Source organism: Pristiophorus japonicus, chromosome 2, assembly GCF_044704955.1.
Source record: "Pristiophorus japonicus isolate sPriJap1 chromosome 2, sPriJap1.hap1, whole genome shotgun sequence".
Classification (NCBI taxonomy): domain Eukaryota; kingdom Metazoa; phylum Chordata; class Chondrichthyes; family Pristiophoridae; genus Pristiophorus; species Pristiophorus japonicus.
Genome location: NC_091978.1, coordinates 174598336 through 174618059, shown reverse-complemented (window position 1 = coordinate 174618059; position 19724 = coordinate 174598336). Strand labels below are relative to the sequence as shown.

The 19724-nt window shown below is 43.6% G+C and overlaps 1 protein-coding gene across 1 annotated transcript in view; it reads right to left on the bottom strand.

Annotated features, from left to right (window-relative positions):
• Positions 1–13500, bottom strand: part of smim14 (small integral membrane protein 14) — a 59110-nt gene extending 45610 nt beyond the window's left edge. Inside the window, exons 1-2 of the mRNA XM_070870395.1 lie at positions 13350–13500; positions 6469–6571 (exon numbers count right to left, since the gene is read on the bottom strand). Coding sequence (XP_070726496.1) covers positions 6469–6543 — 75 coding nt within the window. The 5' untranslated portion in view covers positions 6544–6571; positions 13350–13500. The remainder of the gene's footprint in view (positions 1–6468; positions 6572–13349) is intronic.
• Positions 13501–19724: the final 6224 nt, after the last annotated feature.

The window sequence follows — 19724 nt, the reverse complement described above, 5'->3', positions numbered from 1 at the left end:
AGACACTTCCCGAATCAACATAGACATTGATGCAGTTCCAGCATCGGTCTGGAGCACAAGAGTGGAGACTGGGAGAATCTAGTTTCACGTGTAGCGGAAACGTGTTCGCCTTCGAGTCTCTCCCAACCAGAAGCTGCATTAGACAGGAATTAGGAAAGTCACTGGGCTGGGGATAGCAGTACTGTAACTTTTCCTGTAGTTGGCAAGTTCTCCCGTTTGTGTATCTAGCCTAATCCCACTTTCTAGCACTTGGTCAGGAGGTGAGTCACTCACTTCAGAATACCCAGCTTCTGATCAGCTCTTGTAACCACAGTAGTTATGTGGCTGGTCCAGTTAAGTTTCTGGTCAATGGTGACCCCCGCCCCCCCAAGAATGTTGATGGTGGAGATTTGATGATTGTAATGCCACTCAATGTCATGAGGAGACTCTTTCTTGTTGGGAGACAGTCATTGCCTGGCACTTGTGTGGCATGAGTGTTACTTGCCATTTAGCAGCCTAAGCCTGAATGTCATCCAGGTCGTGCTGCATGCGGGCATGGACTGCTTCATTATCTGAGGAGTTGTGAATGGCACTGAACACTGTGCAGTCATCAGCGAACATTCCCACTTCTAACCTTATGATGGAGGGATGGTCATGTAGCCATTGTTGGGCCTGGGACACTGCATTGAGGAACTCGGAACTGAGTGATCCTGCAGAACCCAAGCTGAGCATCAGTGAGCAGGTTATTGGTGAGTAAGTGCCGCTTGATAGCTCTGTCAATGACCCGTTCCATTGAGAGTAGACTGAGGGGCTGGTAATTTGTTGGGTCGGTGACAGTGTTGTAGCTGTACTGGAACAGCTTGGCTAGATTTTAGATTTTCTACTGATGTCAAAAGTAAATACTAATTTACAAGTTTTAGTTCCTCATTTGCCTAGGCTTATGTATATCCTGTTAGGTAAATTCTTTCATCACACAGGTATGATAATTTTATTAACTCTCTCCGCTTGGATTCTTCCTTCTCTTTGTACTCAAAGGCTGTACGGAAGACAGTGTCCAATAACATGTTAGTTACATAACATTTGCATTTTTTTCCTAGTACAAATTTGTTTATGCAGATCTTTTTTGCAACAAATGAAAAAACCTTCATGTTCATGTGGTTCTGGCAGTTGAAAACAAATGACTAAAACCATATATTTTTACTGCAGATTACGCATTATTGAACATTCAACACCAAGTAACACGAAATCTTGACAGGTATGTTTAGATGGTAGTGAGCAGAAGACTTCTCTGCTGCAATGTGGCAGAGATAGGCTGGTTATCCAATCTATACTTAGATACAGCAGACGACTGAAATTGGAAGGGGTGCGAATTTAAGATAAAATCTGGATGTGTTTAAGGAACTGGTTAAAGGAAAGAGAATGGTGTGCTTTTTAGGAAAGTGATATCAAGGGATAGATGAAAAAAGTACTCCTGGAGTGGCTTACTACTAGAAATGTAATGAGGAATTTTAACTCACTCCACCCAGTGGAAAACAGGCAGAACAGGATGAGAGTCAGACAGGAGCCTCATGAATTAATGTAAATTGGGATCCTATAATGACATTAGGTTCCCAATGGAATTTTAAGTTCCTTCTGAGCAGATATCCCGTCAGTAAAGCCTGACAGATGCCCACCAAGGGTCCTGTCAGGTTATGTTTAAAACTTACTTTTGTTTTAAATGCTCCTCCAGAAACTTTGGATCTCTGCCACATTGGGCTCCTACCACCCCCTCGGACCCACAAAACCCTCCTGAACCACCAGAAACATTAAAGTGATTCAATAAATATTTAGATGATGCAATAGGAGAAATGCAAGTTTTTCTTTTACTTTGAATGGATGAGCCAAGATGGTTTGAATGGCTTCCCAAATATATCTCTGATCACTCAGTTTTACGGTAGGTTGAACCTTCCAAATTTAAAAAGTTAGATAATAGTTCTTTCTTCCTCTCTTTCCCCCCCGCCCCCCCCCCCCCCCACACACACACACACACACACACACACTTTTTTCCATGCAGTTCCCCATTTTGTCAGCCCCTTGGCTGCCTATCTCTGCAGCATTACTTAACTGGGGCATTTCAGGTAAAACACATCTCCATAGCGGTCAATAATGCTCCAGTAATAGCTGCCGGTCACTGCTTTGTTTGAAAGAGGTCAAAAGGTTGTTATTTCCTTTGAGCATTCACCTTCCTTCCTCCTCCCAAAAATAGGGAAAGGTCACTTGTAATAAGGTATGGAACCACACAGATGGGCTGAGATTTTAAAAGCTTTTCATAGCTGTAGGATGCAAATTATTCAGGGAGCCCAAGTGTCATGTATGTAACCTTCATGTAACAACACTGCAATACTGTATATACTTGAGAAATGCACACATTGACCATGGGGGGGAACTTGTGTGAGACACTCCTCACCTGGTCATCCAGGTATATAAAGGGAGGTCCCACGCAGGGTCATCACTTCTTGGTCCTGTGAATAAAGGTACAGGTCACAGAGTGACCTTGTCCATAGAATGTGCTCCGTGTGGATTTGTGGTATTGTGTGAGGACTTTACACCAAGGACTAGAGTCTAGAACAGCACAATTATACCACCATTGATCTTGGACTACTAGCACCTTAGATTATTTTCCTGGTCTGTGTGGAGTTTGATCTGAACTGGGGCTACAACTTTGTGCTCCCTATCCTCAGTATCCCTGGGCTAGGGAAAAGAATGAAACAAACAGAATTGGCCATCGCCGCCCACTGTCCAGCCTCACACAAAGAATAACCCTTATATGAGATACCAGAGGGCTGCTGGATTTCATGGAACAGTCAGTACTTTTTGAAAAGGAGATAAATTATGTTCTTTGTTGTCCAACCCTCAGAAACCTCTACTGAATATAGTGAATTTATACAAAAAGTCAGTTAAAGCATCACTACTTACAGAACGACATTCCTTTAAGACTATAAACTGAAGTTGTTTGGTCTAGTTATTCTATTTTAAGAGCACAGGACATATATTATTGTTTGCCTACTATCTGCCTCTTCCTCCGTTATTCTTTGAGATCGGATTCCTAACTTGAGACAACTTTCCATCCTCTTCCTTGGCAAAGTTAGATATAAAAGTAAAGATGAGATGCTCACATTATGAGCAATTTACTGAAAAGAGTTTGGTGTTAATAGGTCGTATGAAAATTATTGCAGACGCATAAATTAAAATTCAACTATCCATAGAAATCAGGGTTTAAAATATTCCTACTCCAGAAACACAATCTGTAGGCCCTTGCAAGTAAATGTACATCCTCTGGGTGCATATTAAACACAAAAATTCAAAAAGCTACCTAGAAACATTAGAAAATAGGTGCAGGGGTAGGACATTCGGCCCTTCGAGCCTTCACCATCATTCAATATGATCATGGCTGATCATGCAACTTCAGTACTCCATTCCTGCTTTCTCTCCATACCTCTTGATCCCTTTAGCCATAAGGGCCACATCGATCTCCCTTTTGAATATATCTAACGAACTGGCTCAACACCTTTCTGTGGTAGAGAATTCCACAGGTTCACAATTCTCTGCGTGAAGAAGTTTCTCCTCATCTCGGTCCTAAATGGTTTACCCCTTATCCTTAGACTGTGACCCCTGGTTCTGGACTTCCCCAACATCGGGAACATTCTTCCTGCATCTAACCTGTCCAATCCCTTCAGAATTTTATATGTTTCTATGAGATCCCCTCTCATTCTTCTAAATTCCAGTGAATATAAGCCTAGTCGATCCAATCTTTCTTCATATGTCAGTCCTGCCATCCCAGGATTCAGTCTGGTGAACCTTCGCTGCACCCCCTCAATAGCAAGCATGTCCTTCCTCAGATTAGGAGACCAAAACTGCACACAATATTCAAGGTGTGGCCTCACCAAGGCCCTGTACAACTGCAGTAAGACCTCCCTGCTCCCACACTCAAATCCTCTCGCTATGAAAGCCAACATGCCATTTGCCTTCTTCACCACCTGCTGTACCTGCATGCTTACTTTCAGTGACTGATGTACCATGACACCCAGGTCTTGTTGCAGTCCAGGTGGCTGGTAACAGCTCTGTTTTGTTTGAAGTCCTTGGTTTAATCACCAGAAATGTGTGTTGTTTGCATCTTCGGTTAGCAACCCCGGGCGCAAACGACTTCTCACCCAGGTTGTGGGGGCATTACCGACTCCAGTGAAAATCCGTGGGATTTAGCGGAGCGCCCCAGGCCGGCGATGACGACATCATCACCGTGCGCAGTGACCTGTTTTCACCCCAGAACAGAAACTCGGTAGCGCCCCACGGGCGATGTCCGCGCCAGCCTCGTGGGTCACAATCCGGGCTTCAGTCTGCTCGCAAGGCGAAAATTAAAGGAGGTGTGGCGCCTACATTTTTTTTTTAAATGGCCAACATACCAGTCACGGCCTTGCCCTCTTCAAATAGCAGAGTCCCTGCTGTGATGTTGCAGCCCGCCATGCCGCTTCTGTGCCAGGCTGCTGCCATGGCACCCTGCTCCCCAGTGGTGGCCCTTTCTCCCCGATGCAGAGTCCACAGAATGCTCTCCCCTTTAATGGAAGGGGAGGGAGGGCCCTGTGCTCCTGCCAGTGCTACATGCCACTCCACGTAGCGCTGGAAAATTCCTGCAGTTAGCGCTCCAGTCCTGCCGCCGAGAGGAAGTGGAGCGTGCAACATTGCGCTCCACTTCCTCTCGGGAAAGTTAGCTGCCGGGGCGGGACCTCTGTGCTCGGCGCAGGAAGTCCTGCCTCGCAGCTGGTACCGACCGCAACTGAATTTTGCCCCCAAAGTGTCTTACTATAAGCAAGTGTTTAAAACGCATTGTTACACTATTAAAGTTCACAAACATGCTTTAGAACAGATTAGATTTTACTAATCCCAGAGTTTACATCTGTACTGTATAATTCAGATATTTTTAAAATATTTATGCGAACAGGTAACGTGGCCACTGGGGAGATATTTCTAAGGAAATCTAAACCAGAAACCTAGAGCCCGAACTTGGTGGCAGCTAAGTTCCGCCCAAGTGCCACACAAAGGACCACCGAGGTACCCGACGGTTCTTTGGGTGGGAGTTTCGTAAAAAAGCCCTTGAAAGACCGCACGGCGGCAAAAAAAGGGATTTACACCATGAATCTAGATGGCAGCGGGTGGGAGCTCCCAATCTCGGCGGCAAACCCAAACCTCACCAAAGTGCCGCCGAGGATTGAGTCGGGTCCAGGGAGGGGGGAGCACACAAAAATAAAAATTTACACAAAAAAACCCACTGGAAGATCTTCAGGGGACCCCATCCACAAAAATCGCTGAAAAAAGTAAATAAAATAAGTTCACTAAACTTTTTTTTGCAGGTCTTCATACTTACCATTGGGGTTAGACCTGCCTTCTCGCAGCGGTCCCTGCCCCTGCTGTTGCCGATTCCTGCCCGGAGGAATCTGCCAGCTCGGCAGGCGGAAGGACACTTGTGCGCTACTGATGTCAGCGAGCGGTTCCCAGTGGTCCTCCCCTCCTGCCGGTGACAGGCTTAGTGGAAACTGGCACCGAGGGGCGATCGGCTAAAAAACTCAGGGACAGCCGGTGTTAAGGCCACCAAGTTCGGGCCCCTGGAGTCCAAATCTCACCCTCTACAAGAATTTGAATATCTCTGCACTCTGTGGGCAAGCTTTCTTCAGAAAAAGGAAAACTAGCAGAACTATTAGTACCTTACAGCAGCACACTTCAAGTTGGTCATGGACAGCAACATTTGTAACAGCCATTGAAAGGTTTGAGGCTTGGGCCTTCTCAATCGGCTAGCTTAACGATAAGTGAAAGAGAATGGAAAACTAAAACCCCAAAAAATTAGCAGGCACCACAACTATTTTAACAATCTATTATCAGATAATGTTTGACGAGAGCATCTTTATATGGATACAATACCTATTTTAATATTTTTGAATTCATTCATTATTGTGAACTTGGCTCAGTTATAGCATATACACCTGCAAGTTAGAAGGTTGTGTGTTCAAACCTCATTCAGGAATTAAGCACAGTCTAGGCAGACACTCCGAGGTACCCTCTTTCATGTGAGGCATTAAACGGAGACCTGTCTGCCTGCTCAGTTGGATACAGGTAAATAAAAAAAGATTTCAAGGTACGATCTGAACAGGTGCAAGGAATTCTCCAAAATCTTGGCCAATATTCATCTCTCGACCCCAAAAAAAAGTTGATCATTTATTTCATTTTCTGTTTGTGGGACCTTTCTCTCAGAAAATTGGCTGCCACATTTACCCACATAACAACAGTAGTTACACTTCAAAAATAATACATTGTGATAAGATGCTATATAAAGGCATTTTTTTCCTTTTTTAAAGCCAGAGAAAATTTGTTTTAAACATTGATTTTTAAGTCTTCCTGCCATTCCCTTAAATTATGGAAGCTCGTTTACATAAAGCTTAATTATAGGATTCAATTTCTTACCAAGTTTATCAGCCTTCTCATAGCATGCGCGTGTGAACAGATGCATTCACAAGGGTCATAACCTCCTTCCGCCATGGCAGGACAAGGTTCTTCCAGCCAGTCTCTAGTAATTAAGGCAATGAAAATAATTACAATATAATCAATAGGATCACAACTCGAGACTAGTCATCTTTAATTTTAAAAACTTTGTGTAGACTATTAATCAGCAAATCTATCAAAGCATGTGAAATACATATGGAAATATAGAATATAGAATATAATCAGACCTTTATAGGTAACTTGTTGTGAAGCAAACTAAGCAGTCTACTTATAGTTTATATTCATCACTTCCATTAGTTAAACGTAATGGAAGTGATCGACGTTAGATGTAAATGTCAATCTGAAATTATGTTGTTTTGCAGATTGCAGTGATGAGAGATGCAGCAGTGCTGTCATCTTCGTAAAATGCATAGGATTACATAAGATATATGACACAGAAACAGGCCATTCGGCCCAACCAGTCCAGGCCGCCGTTTATGCTCCACTTGAGCCTCCTCCCGTCTTTCCTCATCTAAATCTATCAGTATAACCCGCTATTCCTTTCTCCCCCATCTTGCTTGTCTAGCCTCCCCTTAAATGCATCTATACTATCCGCTTCAACCACTCCCTGTGGTAGCGAGTTCCACGTTCTCACCACTCTTAAGGTAAAGAATTTTCTTCTGAATTCCCTATTGAATTTCTTGGTGACTATTTTATATTGATGGCCTCTTGTTATGCTCTTCCCCACAAGTGGAAACATTCTCTCTGTATCTAGTCTATCAAAACCTTTCATAATTTAAAAAATCTCTTTTAGGTCACCCCTCAGCCTTCTTTTTCCAAGAGAAAAGAGACCCAGTCGGTTCATCCTTTCCTGGTATGTATACCCTTGCATTTCTGGAATCATCCTTGTAAATCTTTTCTGCACGCTCTCCAGTGCCTCTATATCCTTTTCATAATATGGCGACCAGACCTCCCTATTCTTCCTACCTCACACTTATCTGTGTTGAACTTAATTTGCCAATTATATGCCCATTATGCAAAAAATATTTAATGGAGATACAATTAGCAAATGGAGATTACTGTTGTTTTTTTAAATGTTCACTTTAAAAATTATTTCCTTGCTGTGTAATTGTACTGTTGATATACTGCAAATAGTTTATTCATACATGTATAGTGCTGAGAACATATTGCACAAGTTTTTAAAAATATAAAAAAGGTGTCGCAGACTGATTTCAAGGAAGTAATCTAATCACCGGGTTCAGATGACCATTGGAATCAATGGAGCTTTATTTTTGCTACTTAAGCCATCTCAACCAGATCACCAGGCTACCCATATGTATTCAAGTGTAAAGATAGATTAGCAGTAATGTGGTTTTACATTTAAGTGTCAGTAACTGTTGGAACACAAAATATGTCTATCGTGTGCAGCTTGGTATATTAAATTCACAAATTAATTATCCAAGTGATTTCATTTTGAAGTCAAGGTATCAGGCATTTTCTAGTGAAGCTGTTACAGCAAAGCTCCCATCTGCAGGTTTCACCATTTCTCTGTACTGTTACAGTCTGAAGGACTTTTGTACCAGAATTGGACAGGTTAAGTTCCACTTTGTATAGTCTGAAGTCACAAAACATTGGCAAGTGCCTGTTAACTTTAAAAAAAAATTATACAATGGCTTACATATAAAACACATTGATCTGCAGGCATCCCACCTCAGATTACATTTCAGCAAAACTACTCACCTCAAGAAATGTTTTTCCCTGCACCAACAAATTGCCACTACTAGTGACACCGATGCCACAGGCCGCCACTATTTTTGCCAGCAGGTGGCTGAACTATCAACTTGTCCACGGTTGAGGCTATCTTTTACATTCCTAACTCTCTCTTTCGCTATTTACATCGAGAAGATCCATGGCCAAAAAATATGAATCGCAATTTTGAATTTTCAACAACTATCTGTGCTCAGATTTCCCTATTTTTCTAAATATATCCCGCAACTTGAATAGGATAAATTCCAGAGCTGAAATACATTATGGAATCACTTCAAGTAGAAACAGTTCTGCAATTTAAACTTGATAAAAAGGAGTCCCAAACCTCCAGCATGTTGGTGTATCACTTCTTACCAGTTGTTGGGTGGGTTGGGTAGAAAGATGTCAACCGAGAAAATTCTCAACTTGGTTACTACAGGGCACTCTGGTTATAAAGCAGCATTGGTAGAACCTTATCTTCTTACAAGGGTGAATGAAATTAAAGAAGATTTTTAAAAATAAAGTTCTGTATATAAAAGTTGAATCATTTCATAAAAGTGCCTTTAGTTATTGAAACACTTCTGGTTTTTATTTACATTTAGTACAATGTAACTTCAATCTCGAGTAGAATTATATAGTTTGCTCTGCAGCACTGTATGCAAATTCATCCAATTTGGTGCAACAAACCCAAAATGTTGACAACATTCAGATTACTTGGATATTCCTTTAGTTCTAATGAAAGGTCATCAACCAGAAATGTTAATGCTGTTTCTCTCTCCACTGATGCTGCCTGACCTGATGAGTGTTTCCAGCATTTTCTGTTTTTAGTTCAGATTTCCAGCATCCGCAATATTTTATTTTTGTTAAGATTACTCATTGTTGACGAGGCAAATTCATAGCAGCTTATTTTATAGGAACTTTGGACAGGTTCGTTTCTGTTGGAGAATGTAACAAGTATATTTATTAAACTGTGTTTTGTGAATGGCTGAGAGCAAATCTATAAATTACACAGTAAAAAGACAAGGAAATAGCAAGTCCTACGGTGTCCAAGGTTTGCAAAAGATTGGAAAGGCTTTCAATTACACTGGTCATTACTTTGCATATGCAAATTACATGTCATTTAGTATTGGAACTGATATTCGCATATCAACCAAATTTCATAAAAGATCATGGGGTGAAATTTGTCTAAGCTAATAGCGCGAAACAGCCTCATATGGGCTGCCCATTCTCTTTGAGCCCATTTCACGCTATTGGTGTGGATCAATTTAACCAGCCCCCATCATCCCCCCCCCCTCCCCCAATAGATCTATGTTCCTCCTCCATTCCAAATGAACAAGCTTGCGTGGGGGAGGAGGGCAAGAGGAATGTTAGTGCTATGGAATATATTTTCCAATTTTTCACTCCGTGTCAGCATTAAGCACTCCTATGTCTGGAAGGATAAAACTCAAACTACACTTCCCCAATGCAACCTCAACTCCAACCTCAGAAGGACCTATACTGCACCCAAATGAAATTTTGATTACTCACAATGTCCATCATGGTTAGTTGTTTACTGGTTTGTACCCCATTAATGATAAGCCATGCATCCCTTCTTTCTGCATCCAAGAAATACCCCATTCAAATATTAGCACTTTTTGGGAGGCATCAACCATTTTTTTTTTAAATGGTGGTAGCTCTTGCCCATGCTCTCCTGCATACGTGAAAGCATTCTAAGTAGCAAATTATATGTAGGTAGGACAAGAGGTGGCAAGTTAAATGGTCCTAAAACTAATAGCTCAGAAATACTGAAGTAATGAAAAGCTTTGAATGTCTATTAATCTTACATTGAATGTGAAATTTGATCCAACACAAATTAAGTGGCTAATATTTGGCCACTGTGATTTAAGCAAAGAAACTGTCCACAGAGCTATAATTTTTTCATTCCAGGCAGTATCCTAGTAAATCTTTTTACAATGTGGTGACCAAAACTGCATACAGCACTCTAACTGTGGTTTAGCCATAACATTGAGACTGGCCTTGTGAGATTCCACTCCAATCCAACAACAGCCAGTACATCTCCAGCAATGCCTTCTCTTCCTACCCCTTGCATTGTCACCTTTGGAATCCACCAAGGATCTATCCTTGTATCCTAAGTATCTTAATTTCCATGCTGCCCCTTGGCAACATCACCCACAAGCATGGCTTCCTTATATATGCTGATGACACTCAGCTTGACTCTTTACCATCTCTCAACCCCACAACCACCTCAATACTAACAGATAGCCAGTCTGACATCAAGTCTTGGATAAATTTCAATTTCATCTAACTCAAAATCAAGAAGACTGAAGTCATCATTTTGGCCCATCATACATTCTACTCCCTTGTCAATTACATTCCCTTCCCCAACCATTCGCTCAGGTTGAACCAGACTGTGGTATCTTTTTTGACCGAGACACAGTAAAAACCTATTGATTACTTCAATCCCCACATGCCATTCATCACCAAGAGCATCTAATTTTATTTCAGGGATGTTGCCCGCTTCTGCCATGTCACAGCACCTCCTCCGCTGAAACCCTTGACCGTGTTTTTGTTAACTCTAGACTCAATTACTCCAATATCTTCCTTGCTGGGATTCCATCCTCCACAAACTCCAACTTATTCAAAATGTAGCTGCCCACATCCTGTCCTGCTTGCCCATGACAATCACCCATGTTAACTTATTTTTATTATTCAAAGGATGTGGGCATCATTGGCAAGGCCAGCATTTATTGCCCATTCCTAATTGCCTTTGAGAAGCTGGTGGTGAGCTGCCACCTTGAACCGCTGCAGTCCATGTGGTGAAGGTACTCCCACAATGCTGTTAGGTTGGGAGTGCCAGGATTTTGACACAGCGACGATGAAGGAATGGTGATATATTTCCAAGTCAGAATGGCGTGTGACTTGGAGGGGAACTTGGAGGTGGTGGTGTTCCCATGTGCCTGCTGCCCTTGTCCTTCTAGGTGGTATAGGTTGTGGGTTTGAGAATTGCTGTCAAAGAAGCCTTGGCGAGTTGCTGCAGTGCATCTTGCAGATGGTACACACTGCAGCTACAGTGCGTTGGTGGTGGAGGGAGTGAATGTTGAAGGTGGTGGATGGGGTGCCAATCAAGCGGGCTACTTTGTCCTGGATGATGTCGACCTTCTTGAATGTTGTTGGAGCTGCACTCATCCATGCATGTGGAGAGTATTCCATCACACTCCTGACTTGCGCCTGATAGGTGGTGAAAAGGCTTTCGGGAGTCAGGAGGGGAGTCACTCGCTGTGATGTCCTGGGGCTGAGATGGCCTCCAACAACTGCAACCATCTTCCTTATATTGGCTCCCTGTCCTCAAATAGATTAAATTTAAATTCTTCATGCTCAACGTCAAGTCCTTACATGGCCTAACCCCATTCTCTCTCTACAACCTCCGCCAGCCTTCACTGTACTCTTTAATGCTGGTCTTTTCTGTTGTCATCTAAACTCCACTTTCTGGGATTCCCTGCCCGAATACCTTGACTTTGCCACTTCTCTCTACTCCATAAAAATCTTTTCAAAACCCATCCTTTGGACCAAGCTTGTGGTCACTGATCCTAGATTTGGCCTTTGTTTTCCTTAGCTATTTCCATTTGTGAAGCATTTTGGGATGTTTTAAGTTAAACCCAAGCCACATCTGCCCTCTCAGGAGAACGTAAAAGATCCTATGGCGTTATTCAAAGAGCAGTATCCTGGCCAACATTTACCCCTCAAGCAACATCACTAAAACAGATTATCTGGTTATTTATCTAATTTTCTGTTCAATGGGAACTTGCCGAGTGCAAATTACCTGCCGTGTTTCCTTACATTACAACAATAACTACACTTAAAAAGTAATCTGTTAGCTGTGAATACTTTGGGACATACAGTGGTCATGAAAGGTAAATTTGTTCTTTTCTGTAAATGTCCTACATAAATGCAAGTTTTTGTCTCAAACACTAGACTTGTTTTGTATTAAAAAAACAGTAAGTTAGAGAAACACGTCTGCTTAGTGCACTGAAGCTTTTCAAAGCAGCTGCACAGTATGTAAATATTTAGTCATCTATTTATAAATCAACTTCTCCATCGGAAGTATAATTTAGCTAGAAATGAATGACTTTCACCAGAGCTATTTCAAATTTACTTTCTAAATCTACTTATGATTTAACAATGTCCTTCAACGATGTTAACTGTAATGTTGCAAACGCTACCTTTATTTTAAACAATTCCACAATTCAATATTTTACCAATCAGAATATGCCCAAACTCACTAATAAGTACAGCAGAAATTAGTTGCTTTGAGACATTAAATACATTCCGAGCTAAATAAACAATTAACTTCCATTCAATTTGAATCTGAATATACTTCAGAGAAGGGAAAGAGAAGCAAAACAAACGAAATGCGGAAATTTAAGATTACAAATTGTCTCTAAACATGGCACTAATGTATTACACTCACTCACTAATAAGCTGGCTTGGAATTTTTAAATTTGTGGAATGATTGGTGCAGATGCAGAATTAACGGCTCGTACCGATACAAAATCTTGAAATTACATGGTAAATTGGATATCTCTCATATTGAATTAGAATGTGTTAAATGGGCACACAGGAAAACTCCCCGAAACAGTAAAAAAAAATCGTTGTGCATTGATAATTTCACCCATTAATAATATAGTACAGTCTCGACCAAGACACGGTCGGATGATCGGTTTTAATAAAGGGAACTGAGAAACCTACAAGACGAGTTTTTTAAAACTTATTTCACCCACTCTTAACAGTGCCAAGTGCGGAGAAAGTAAGAAAAAAAACTTAATGACAAGAAACGAAAACAATCGGTTTTAAATAAATAAAACTAGACATCAACTTCAATTTCTCATAAGTTGCCCAATCACACTCCGTAAACATGAGAACGGTAACGTTGTCGTTAACGGAGACACAATAACAGCCGCATCAAGCGATCGGGATTTGTTTTTAGAGCTCTGACATCGATGCATTCCTTTCCCCGAGTGTTTCCAACGGTGACACTGGAAGTCGCACAGTCCTGTCAAACATATGAAACCGCAGCGCTGCACCGCCTCACAGACGGTCGCAGGCTGGCATTCCCTTACCGGACTGGTGTTCTCAGAATCTCCGTTAAACCTCTCCTTGCCCCTGGGCTCCTTCTCCACTTTGTTGACACAATGATCACCAACGAGCAAAGCGCGTCACGAAAAAGAGGCGGAGCAGGACCCGGATCTGCACCCTCCGCTCACGGGCATGCGCGGCATACAGGCTGACAGCGCGAGCACGCATTCACGCGGAGGCGTTCTGCGGGTCACGAGCTCCGGAAATCAGGGTCGATCGGAGTTTCGCAGAGCAGCAAGGGTGTAATCTCAACTATTATTTTACACTGCAGCCTATGGAACTTGTATTTAATGTGCAGCGCAACCATTTTTTAAACAGCTGAAACAAAGTCATTTCAATATACGTGCAGAGGCCCCGTGACAAGCGCGTTGCAGGGGACGCAGTGCTGGATGGGGAGCTGCGCGCGGGGTTGACACGTGTCTCTTTTCGGTTGGTTCGTGCGCCGCGGTGCCCACAAAGCATATCGGGAGCAGTGACGTGTTGTGGTTGCGCGAGGGTTAATAACGAGTTCAGGAAGTTAAAGCTGAAAAAGGCGTGGGGAATGGTGGACGGGAGTTCATCGAACAACCGGCGGGTTGTGTGTGTGTGTGTGTGTGTGTGTTTGTGCGGTGGGTGGGGGTAACAGGAGCCCAGGGAGAGGGGAGGGTAACTTGAGCCCAGGGGAAGGGGCAAAGGTAATAGGAGATCTGGAGGAGGGGCGGGGGTAACACGAGCCCTAGGAAAGTCTGGGGGTGGGGGTAATAGGAGCCCTAGGAGAGTCTGGGGGTGGGGGTAGCAGGAGCCCAGGGAGAGGGGTAGAATAACACGCAGCCAGGGGGAAGGGTGGGGGTAACATGAGCCCGGGGGAGGGGCAGGGTGTACTGGGGGAGGGTCGAGATAATACGAGCCCTGGGGGAGGGATGAGGTGGGGTAACAAGAGCCCTGGGGGAGGTGGGGTAACAAGAGCCCTGGGAGAGGTGCAGTGTAACGCGCGACCAGGGGGAGGAGCGGGGGTAACAGGAGCCCTGGGAGTGGGGCAGAGTAACACATGCCCAGGGGGAAGGGAGTGGGTAACATGAGCCCACAGGGAGGGGCAGGGTAACATGCGCCCTGGGGTAGTGGCAGGGGGGTAACATGAGCCTAGGAGGCGGGGCAGGGTAACGTGCCCTGGGGGAGGGAGGGGCAGGGTGTAACATGTGCCCAGGGGACGGGGCAAGGTAATATGTGCCCTGCGGGAGGGATACGGTAACTTGAGCCCAGTGGGAGGGGTGGGGTAACATGAGCCCTGGGGGAGATGCAGGGGGGTAACACGAGCCCAGAGGGAGGAGCGGGGGGGGGTAACATGAGCCCAGAGGGAGGGGTAACACGAGCCCAGAGGGAGGGGCGGAGGGGTAACACGAGCCCAGGGGGAGGGCCGAAGGTAACACGAGCCCCGGGGTTCGAGCTGCTGCTGCTTTCAGCACTTAGTGCACTAAGTAACAGGATCGGCCCGAACACAGGCTTCTGCAGATGGTTAGATTTTTCATTGTGTTGAATAATTTCGTCCTGTAGGTTGGGCGGAGCTATGGAAGAAGCAATTTAATGTGGATTTTAGTGAGGTAACAAGCATTTTGGGAGAATAGTCAGAATGGGACTGTACACTCAGGAAAGACTGGAGGGTGTTGAAGAACAGTGAGACCTACAGGTTCAAATACACAATGCCCTGTAAGTGCAACTGCAGGTGGATCAAGCCATAAAAAAGGCCAATGTAATAAGACATAAACTATATATTTGCTAGGCAGTGAGTTCAAGGGAGAAGAAAATGCTAGGGGAGTACCATTATAAAAGTACTTCCTTCCGTGCTTTCATTTATAATCCAGAAAGACTAAATAATTGCATTCATGAGACAAGTAGGATGGTTTTTTTTAACTCTACAAAGCCTGTATGGAGAAAAGCAAGGGAATATTCTAGCAAGAAGATGGGGATTAAAAAATTAGATAGAAACATAGAAAATAGGTGCAGGAGCAGGCCATTCAGCCCTTCTAGCCTGCACCGGCATTCAACGAGTTCATGGCTGAACATGAAACTTCAGTACCCACTTCCTGCTTTCACGCCATACCCCTTGATCCCCCGAGTAGTAAGGACTTCATCTAACTCCCTTTTGAATATATTTAGTGAATTGGCCTCAACTACTTCCTGTGGTAGAGAATTCCACAGGTTCACCACTCTCTGGGTGAAGAAGTTTCTCCTTATCTCGGTCCTAAATGGCTTACCCCTTATCCTTAGACTGTGACCCCTGGTTCTGGACTTCCCCAACATTGGGAACATTCTTCCTGCATCCAACCTGTCCAAACCCGTCAGAATTTTAAACGTTTCTATGAGGTCCCCTCTCACTCTTCTGAACTCCAGTGAATACAAGCCCAGTTGATTCAGTCTTTCTTGATAGGTCAGTCCCACCATCCCGGGAATCAGTCTGGTGAATCTTCGCTGCACTCCCTCAACAGCAAGTATGTCCTTCCTCAAGTTAGGAGACCAAAACTGTACACAATACTCCAGGTGTGGCCTCACCAAGGCCCTGTACAACTGTAGCAACACCTCCCTGCCCCTGTACTCAAATCCCCTCGCTATGAAGGCCAACATGCCATTTGCTTTTTAACCGCCTGCTGTACCTGCATGCCAACCTTCAATGACTGATGTACCATGACACCCAGGTCTCGTTGCACCTTCCCTTTTCCTAATCTGTCACCATTCAGATAATAGTCTGTCTCTCTGTTTTTACCACCAAAGTGGATAACCTCACATTTATCCACATTATACTTCATCTGCCACGCATTTGCCCACTCACCTAATCTATCCAAGTCACTCTGTAGCCTCATAGCATCCTCCTCGCAGCTCACACTGCCACCCAACTTAGTGTCATCCGCAAATTTGGAGATACTACATTTAATCCCCTCGTCTAAATCATTAATGTACAATGTAAACAGCTGGGGCCCCAGCACAGAACCCTGCGGTACCCCACTAGTCACTGCCTGCCATTCCGAAAAGTACCCATTTACTCCTACTCTTTGCTTCCTGTCTGACAACCAGTTCTCAATCCACGTCAGCACACTACCCCCAATCCCATGTGCTTTAACTTTGCACATTAATCTCCTGTGTGGGACCTTGTCGAAAGCCTTCTGAAAGTCCAAATATATGGGGGATGATGTCTCACCCCCACATTGAACTCCATCTGTCACAGTTTTGCCCACTCACTTGGTCAGTCTATGTCCTTTTGTAACTTCCTGTTCCCATCCACTTACAGTGCCTCCTAACTTAATGTCATCTTCAAATGTGGATGTACCACTATTTCTTCATCTTGAGTTATTGATATATATGGTGAAAAGCTGATACACTACTTGCCACATCCTGAAAATCAGGCTCTTTGGCCGGAATCTTCTCAGCCCTGCGAGTGGTGGTTTGGAGGCGGACTCACTGTCAAAATAGCACTGATTGACAGGCACCAAAGTCCGGTCTGAACCGACATCAGTTTTTTAACTGTCGGGTCTGCGTATGGATCACAGACCCAACACCAAGCAGCAGGCCAGTCAAATAGATGCTTAAGAGGTCATTTAAAAGGATTTTACCCAGGCACTTAATATTTTAACAAGTTTTCAACTAGTTTGCTGTCCCTCGGGTTTCACGCCAGGTAAGTGTGTCGGGTTCTCAATGACTCCATTGCTTTGGCTAGTTGACAGCTGCAGAAGTGCTTTAAAAGCTACCATTTCACAGCTGTTCACTTTCCAATGTCAAAAGCTAAAACCTTCAGGATTTGGAAGAAACTTTTGAGCTGTATGCAGTTTGGAAGTGTTTGTAGTAAATTCTATTCACTGACACCTCCATGGAGCAACCTCTCTCACCATTGACAGATCACTTCTCCCATTTCAACCTCACCTGCCGTCTATTCCAGCAGCATCGGTGCCCTTGAAAAAATCTCACCGTGGTCGTCAGAATCCCAACACAATCAGCCCCAACATCACTAAACACACCAGCATCACCACCAACAACATCAACTTTCTTCGCAATCACCTGATGCTGCACAGGGCATCAACACCTGACCAATTGCTGCCTGGGAGGCCAGGAATGGCCTCACCATGGCCACATTTACTTCACTTGACATGGTGCACCCTGGCTGCCACATGATGTGCCAGGTTGGCACCAGCACCATAAAGCATTCCTGCAATACCCAAGCCATTCCTTTCACACTCGTCACCATTGTGCAGGGTACCCTTATGCCTGACGATTGATTACAACTCACTAAGCCACTTCCAAAGGTACACACAAATCTGTCCAAGAACACAAAGTCTTCAATATAAAGATTTCAATGTTTGACAACACAATAGCAGAAACTCTACATGAACATTGGCTAAAAGACCCAAGTGCCTACCCTTGTGTGTTGTTAGTTGGTATGATTGGATAAGGATGAGTGTGAGGGGTGGCTTTTGAGATGGGGAAGTTATAACGTAGATCGGGGGATGGGTGGAGGTGCAAGATCAGTTGGTGTAAGTAAAGATGTGCATGAGTAGGGTAGGAAAGGCAGAGTAATGGGGATGTGATGAGTGGCATAGCAGGATGAGGTTGAGTGTGGCTTTGCAGTAATGTTTTGTGATCTGAGATCATTGAAAGGTTTCTGCCACTGCAGCTAGGTCCTTCTAACAACATCCCTGCTTGTGCCCTCCTGTGCAATGTGCAACCAGGCTGCGTTGGTGTCCTGGGGAGGTCTCTTCCATTGATTGGAAGGGAAGAGAACCTCCCTGCATATTGTGACTCCCTCCAGCCTAGGTGCAGCCATGGTCAGTGTTTGCAGCACTTCAATGTTGTAGATCACTGACAGCACAACTGTCAAAAAAAAGTTGGCCACGGTCCCTTTAAGGAAACCGGCTGATATCAGACCCGCTTCTTGTTAATTGGTCGGGTACCTTGCTGGGCTGAACAAGCCCCATCAATGTAAGATTGTGTTGAGGGCAGGCTGGAGCTGGGTGCGTGTTTCCCACACACCACCAATGCCAGCCACACAGGTCTTGCCACTGTTGGCGAAATCGCGGCCTTTATCTCTACTCTCTGTCTTCTTCCCAATCAATTACCAACCCATGTCACAAGGTTACCTCTAATTCCATGTGTGTGTATTTTTGCCAATAATATTTTGTGTGAAACTTTATTAAATACCTCTTATAAGTAATTCTTTATGGACACTGTTTTCTGCTTCAAAAAAACTGAAGATAGCAAATAATTAAGAAAGCTGGTGAATCAACAAACTGCAGCAAGGAATGGTTGGATGTGGGTTTGTGTCCATAGTTCGTCATGCAAAAAATTCTCAAACTTCACTGGCTATCAGGGAGAGGGTATGGGTCAAGCAGAATATGAGCACTTGTCCACAGCAAAGTAAAGTTGGAGATCCAGACACCACAAGTTACTAGAATGACACTACCAGAGACCTGGGAGTGAGGGGCCAATTTTCCTCTTAGTTGGTATAGATTGTGTGCATGGACCTAAAGATTTATTTTGTCTTAAGCAAAGGTAAACAACTGCTTTCTTTTCATTCAAGTCAACCCCTTTCATTTGTGCTTCCTGAACACCTGTAGAAATTCTGTTGTGGGGCCTCATTTCAATGTGCGCACAGTGAAGAATTGGTTGCAAACTATTGGAGTATGCATAATAAGTAAGTGCTATTTGTAAAATAATTATAGATAATTCTTCAAGTAGAGTCTTTGCTTTGTTCAAAAATTCATTTTTCAATGTGATATTGCAACTTATTGCTGATACTTAAGAGCAGAGCTGTCCTTTACAGAGAAATAGTGCTCGAGTGTAAAAATCCTGCAGCTTCCCAGTTGGGGTATTCATGTTGTCTGTAGAATAGTTTTATTGTAATGATCTTTAATGCATGTAGAGGCATCATATCACTATCACTGCTTTCATTCTGAATCTTTGCACATGATTTGATTGCAAAGCAATAATCTGTTCACACGTTTGGTGTCAGCTGTGGTAGCACTTTTGCCACTGAGCCAGAAGGTTGTGAATTCAATTCCAACTCCAGGGGCTTGAGTACAAAATCTAGGTTGACACTCCTGTACTGAGAGAGCATAGTAATGAGATGTTAAACTAAGACCCCATCTGCCCTCTCAGGTGGATGTAAAAGATCCCTTGACACTATTTTGAAGAAGAATACAGGAATTCTTCCTGGTGACATGGCCAATATTTATCCCTCAGCCAACATCTCTAAAACATTATCTGGTCATTATAACATTGCTGTGAACAATTGGTGGTGCGATGTATATGAGAAAAACATGTAAACTGGCTTTATTTTCTCATCTCAGGCAACACATTTTGTCATGTAACAACAACTTTCATTTGTATAGCACCTTTAA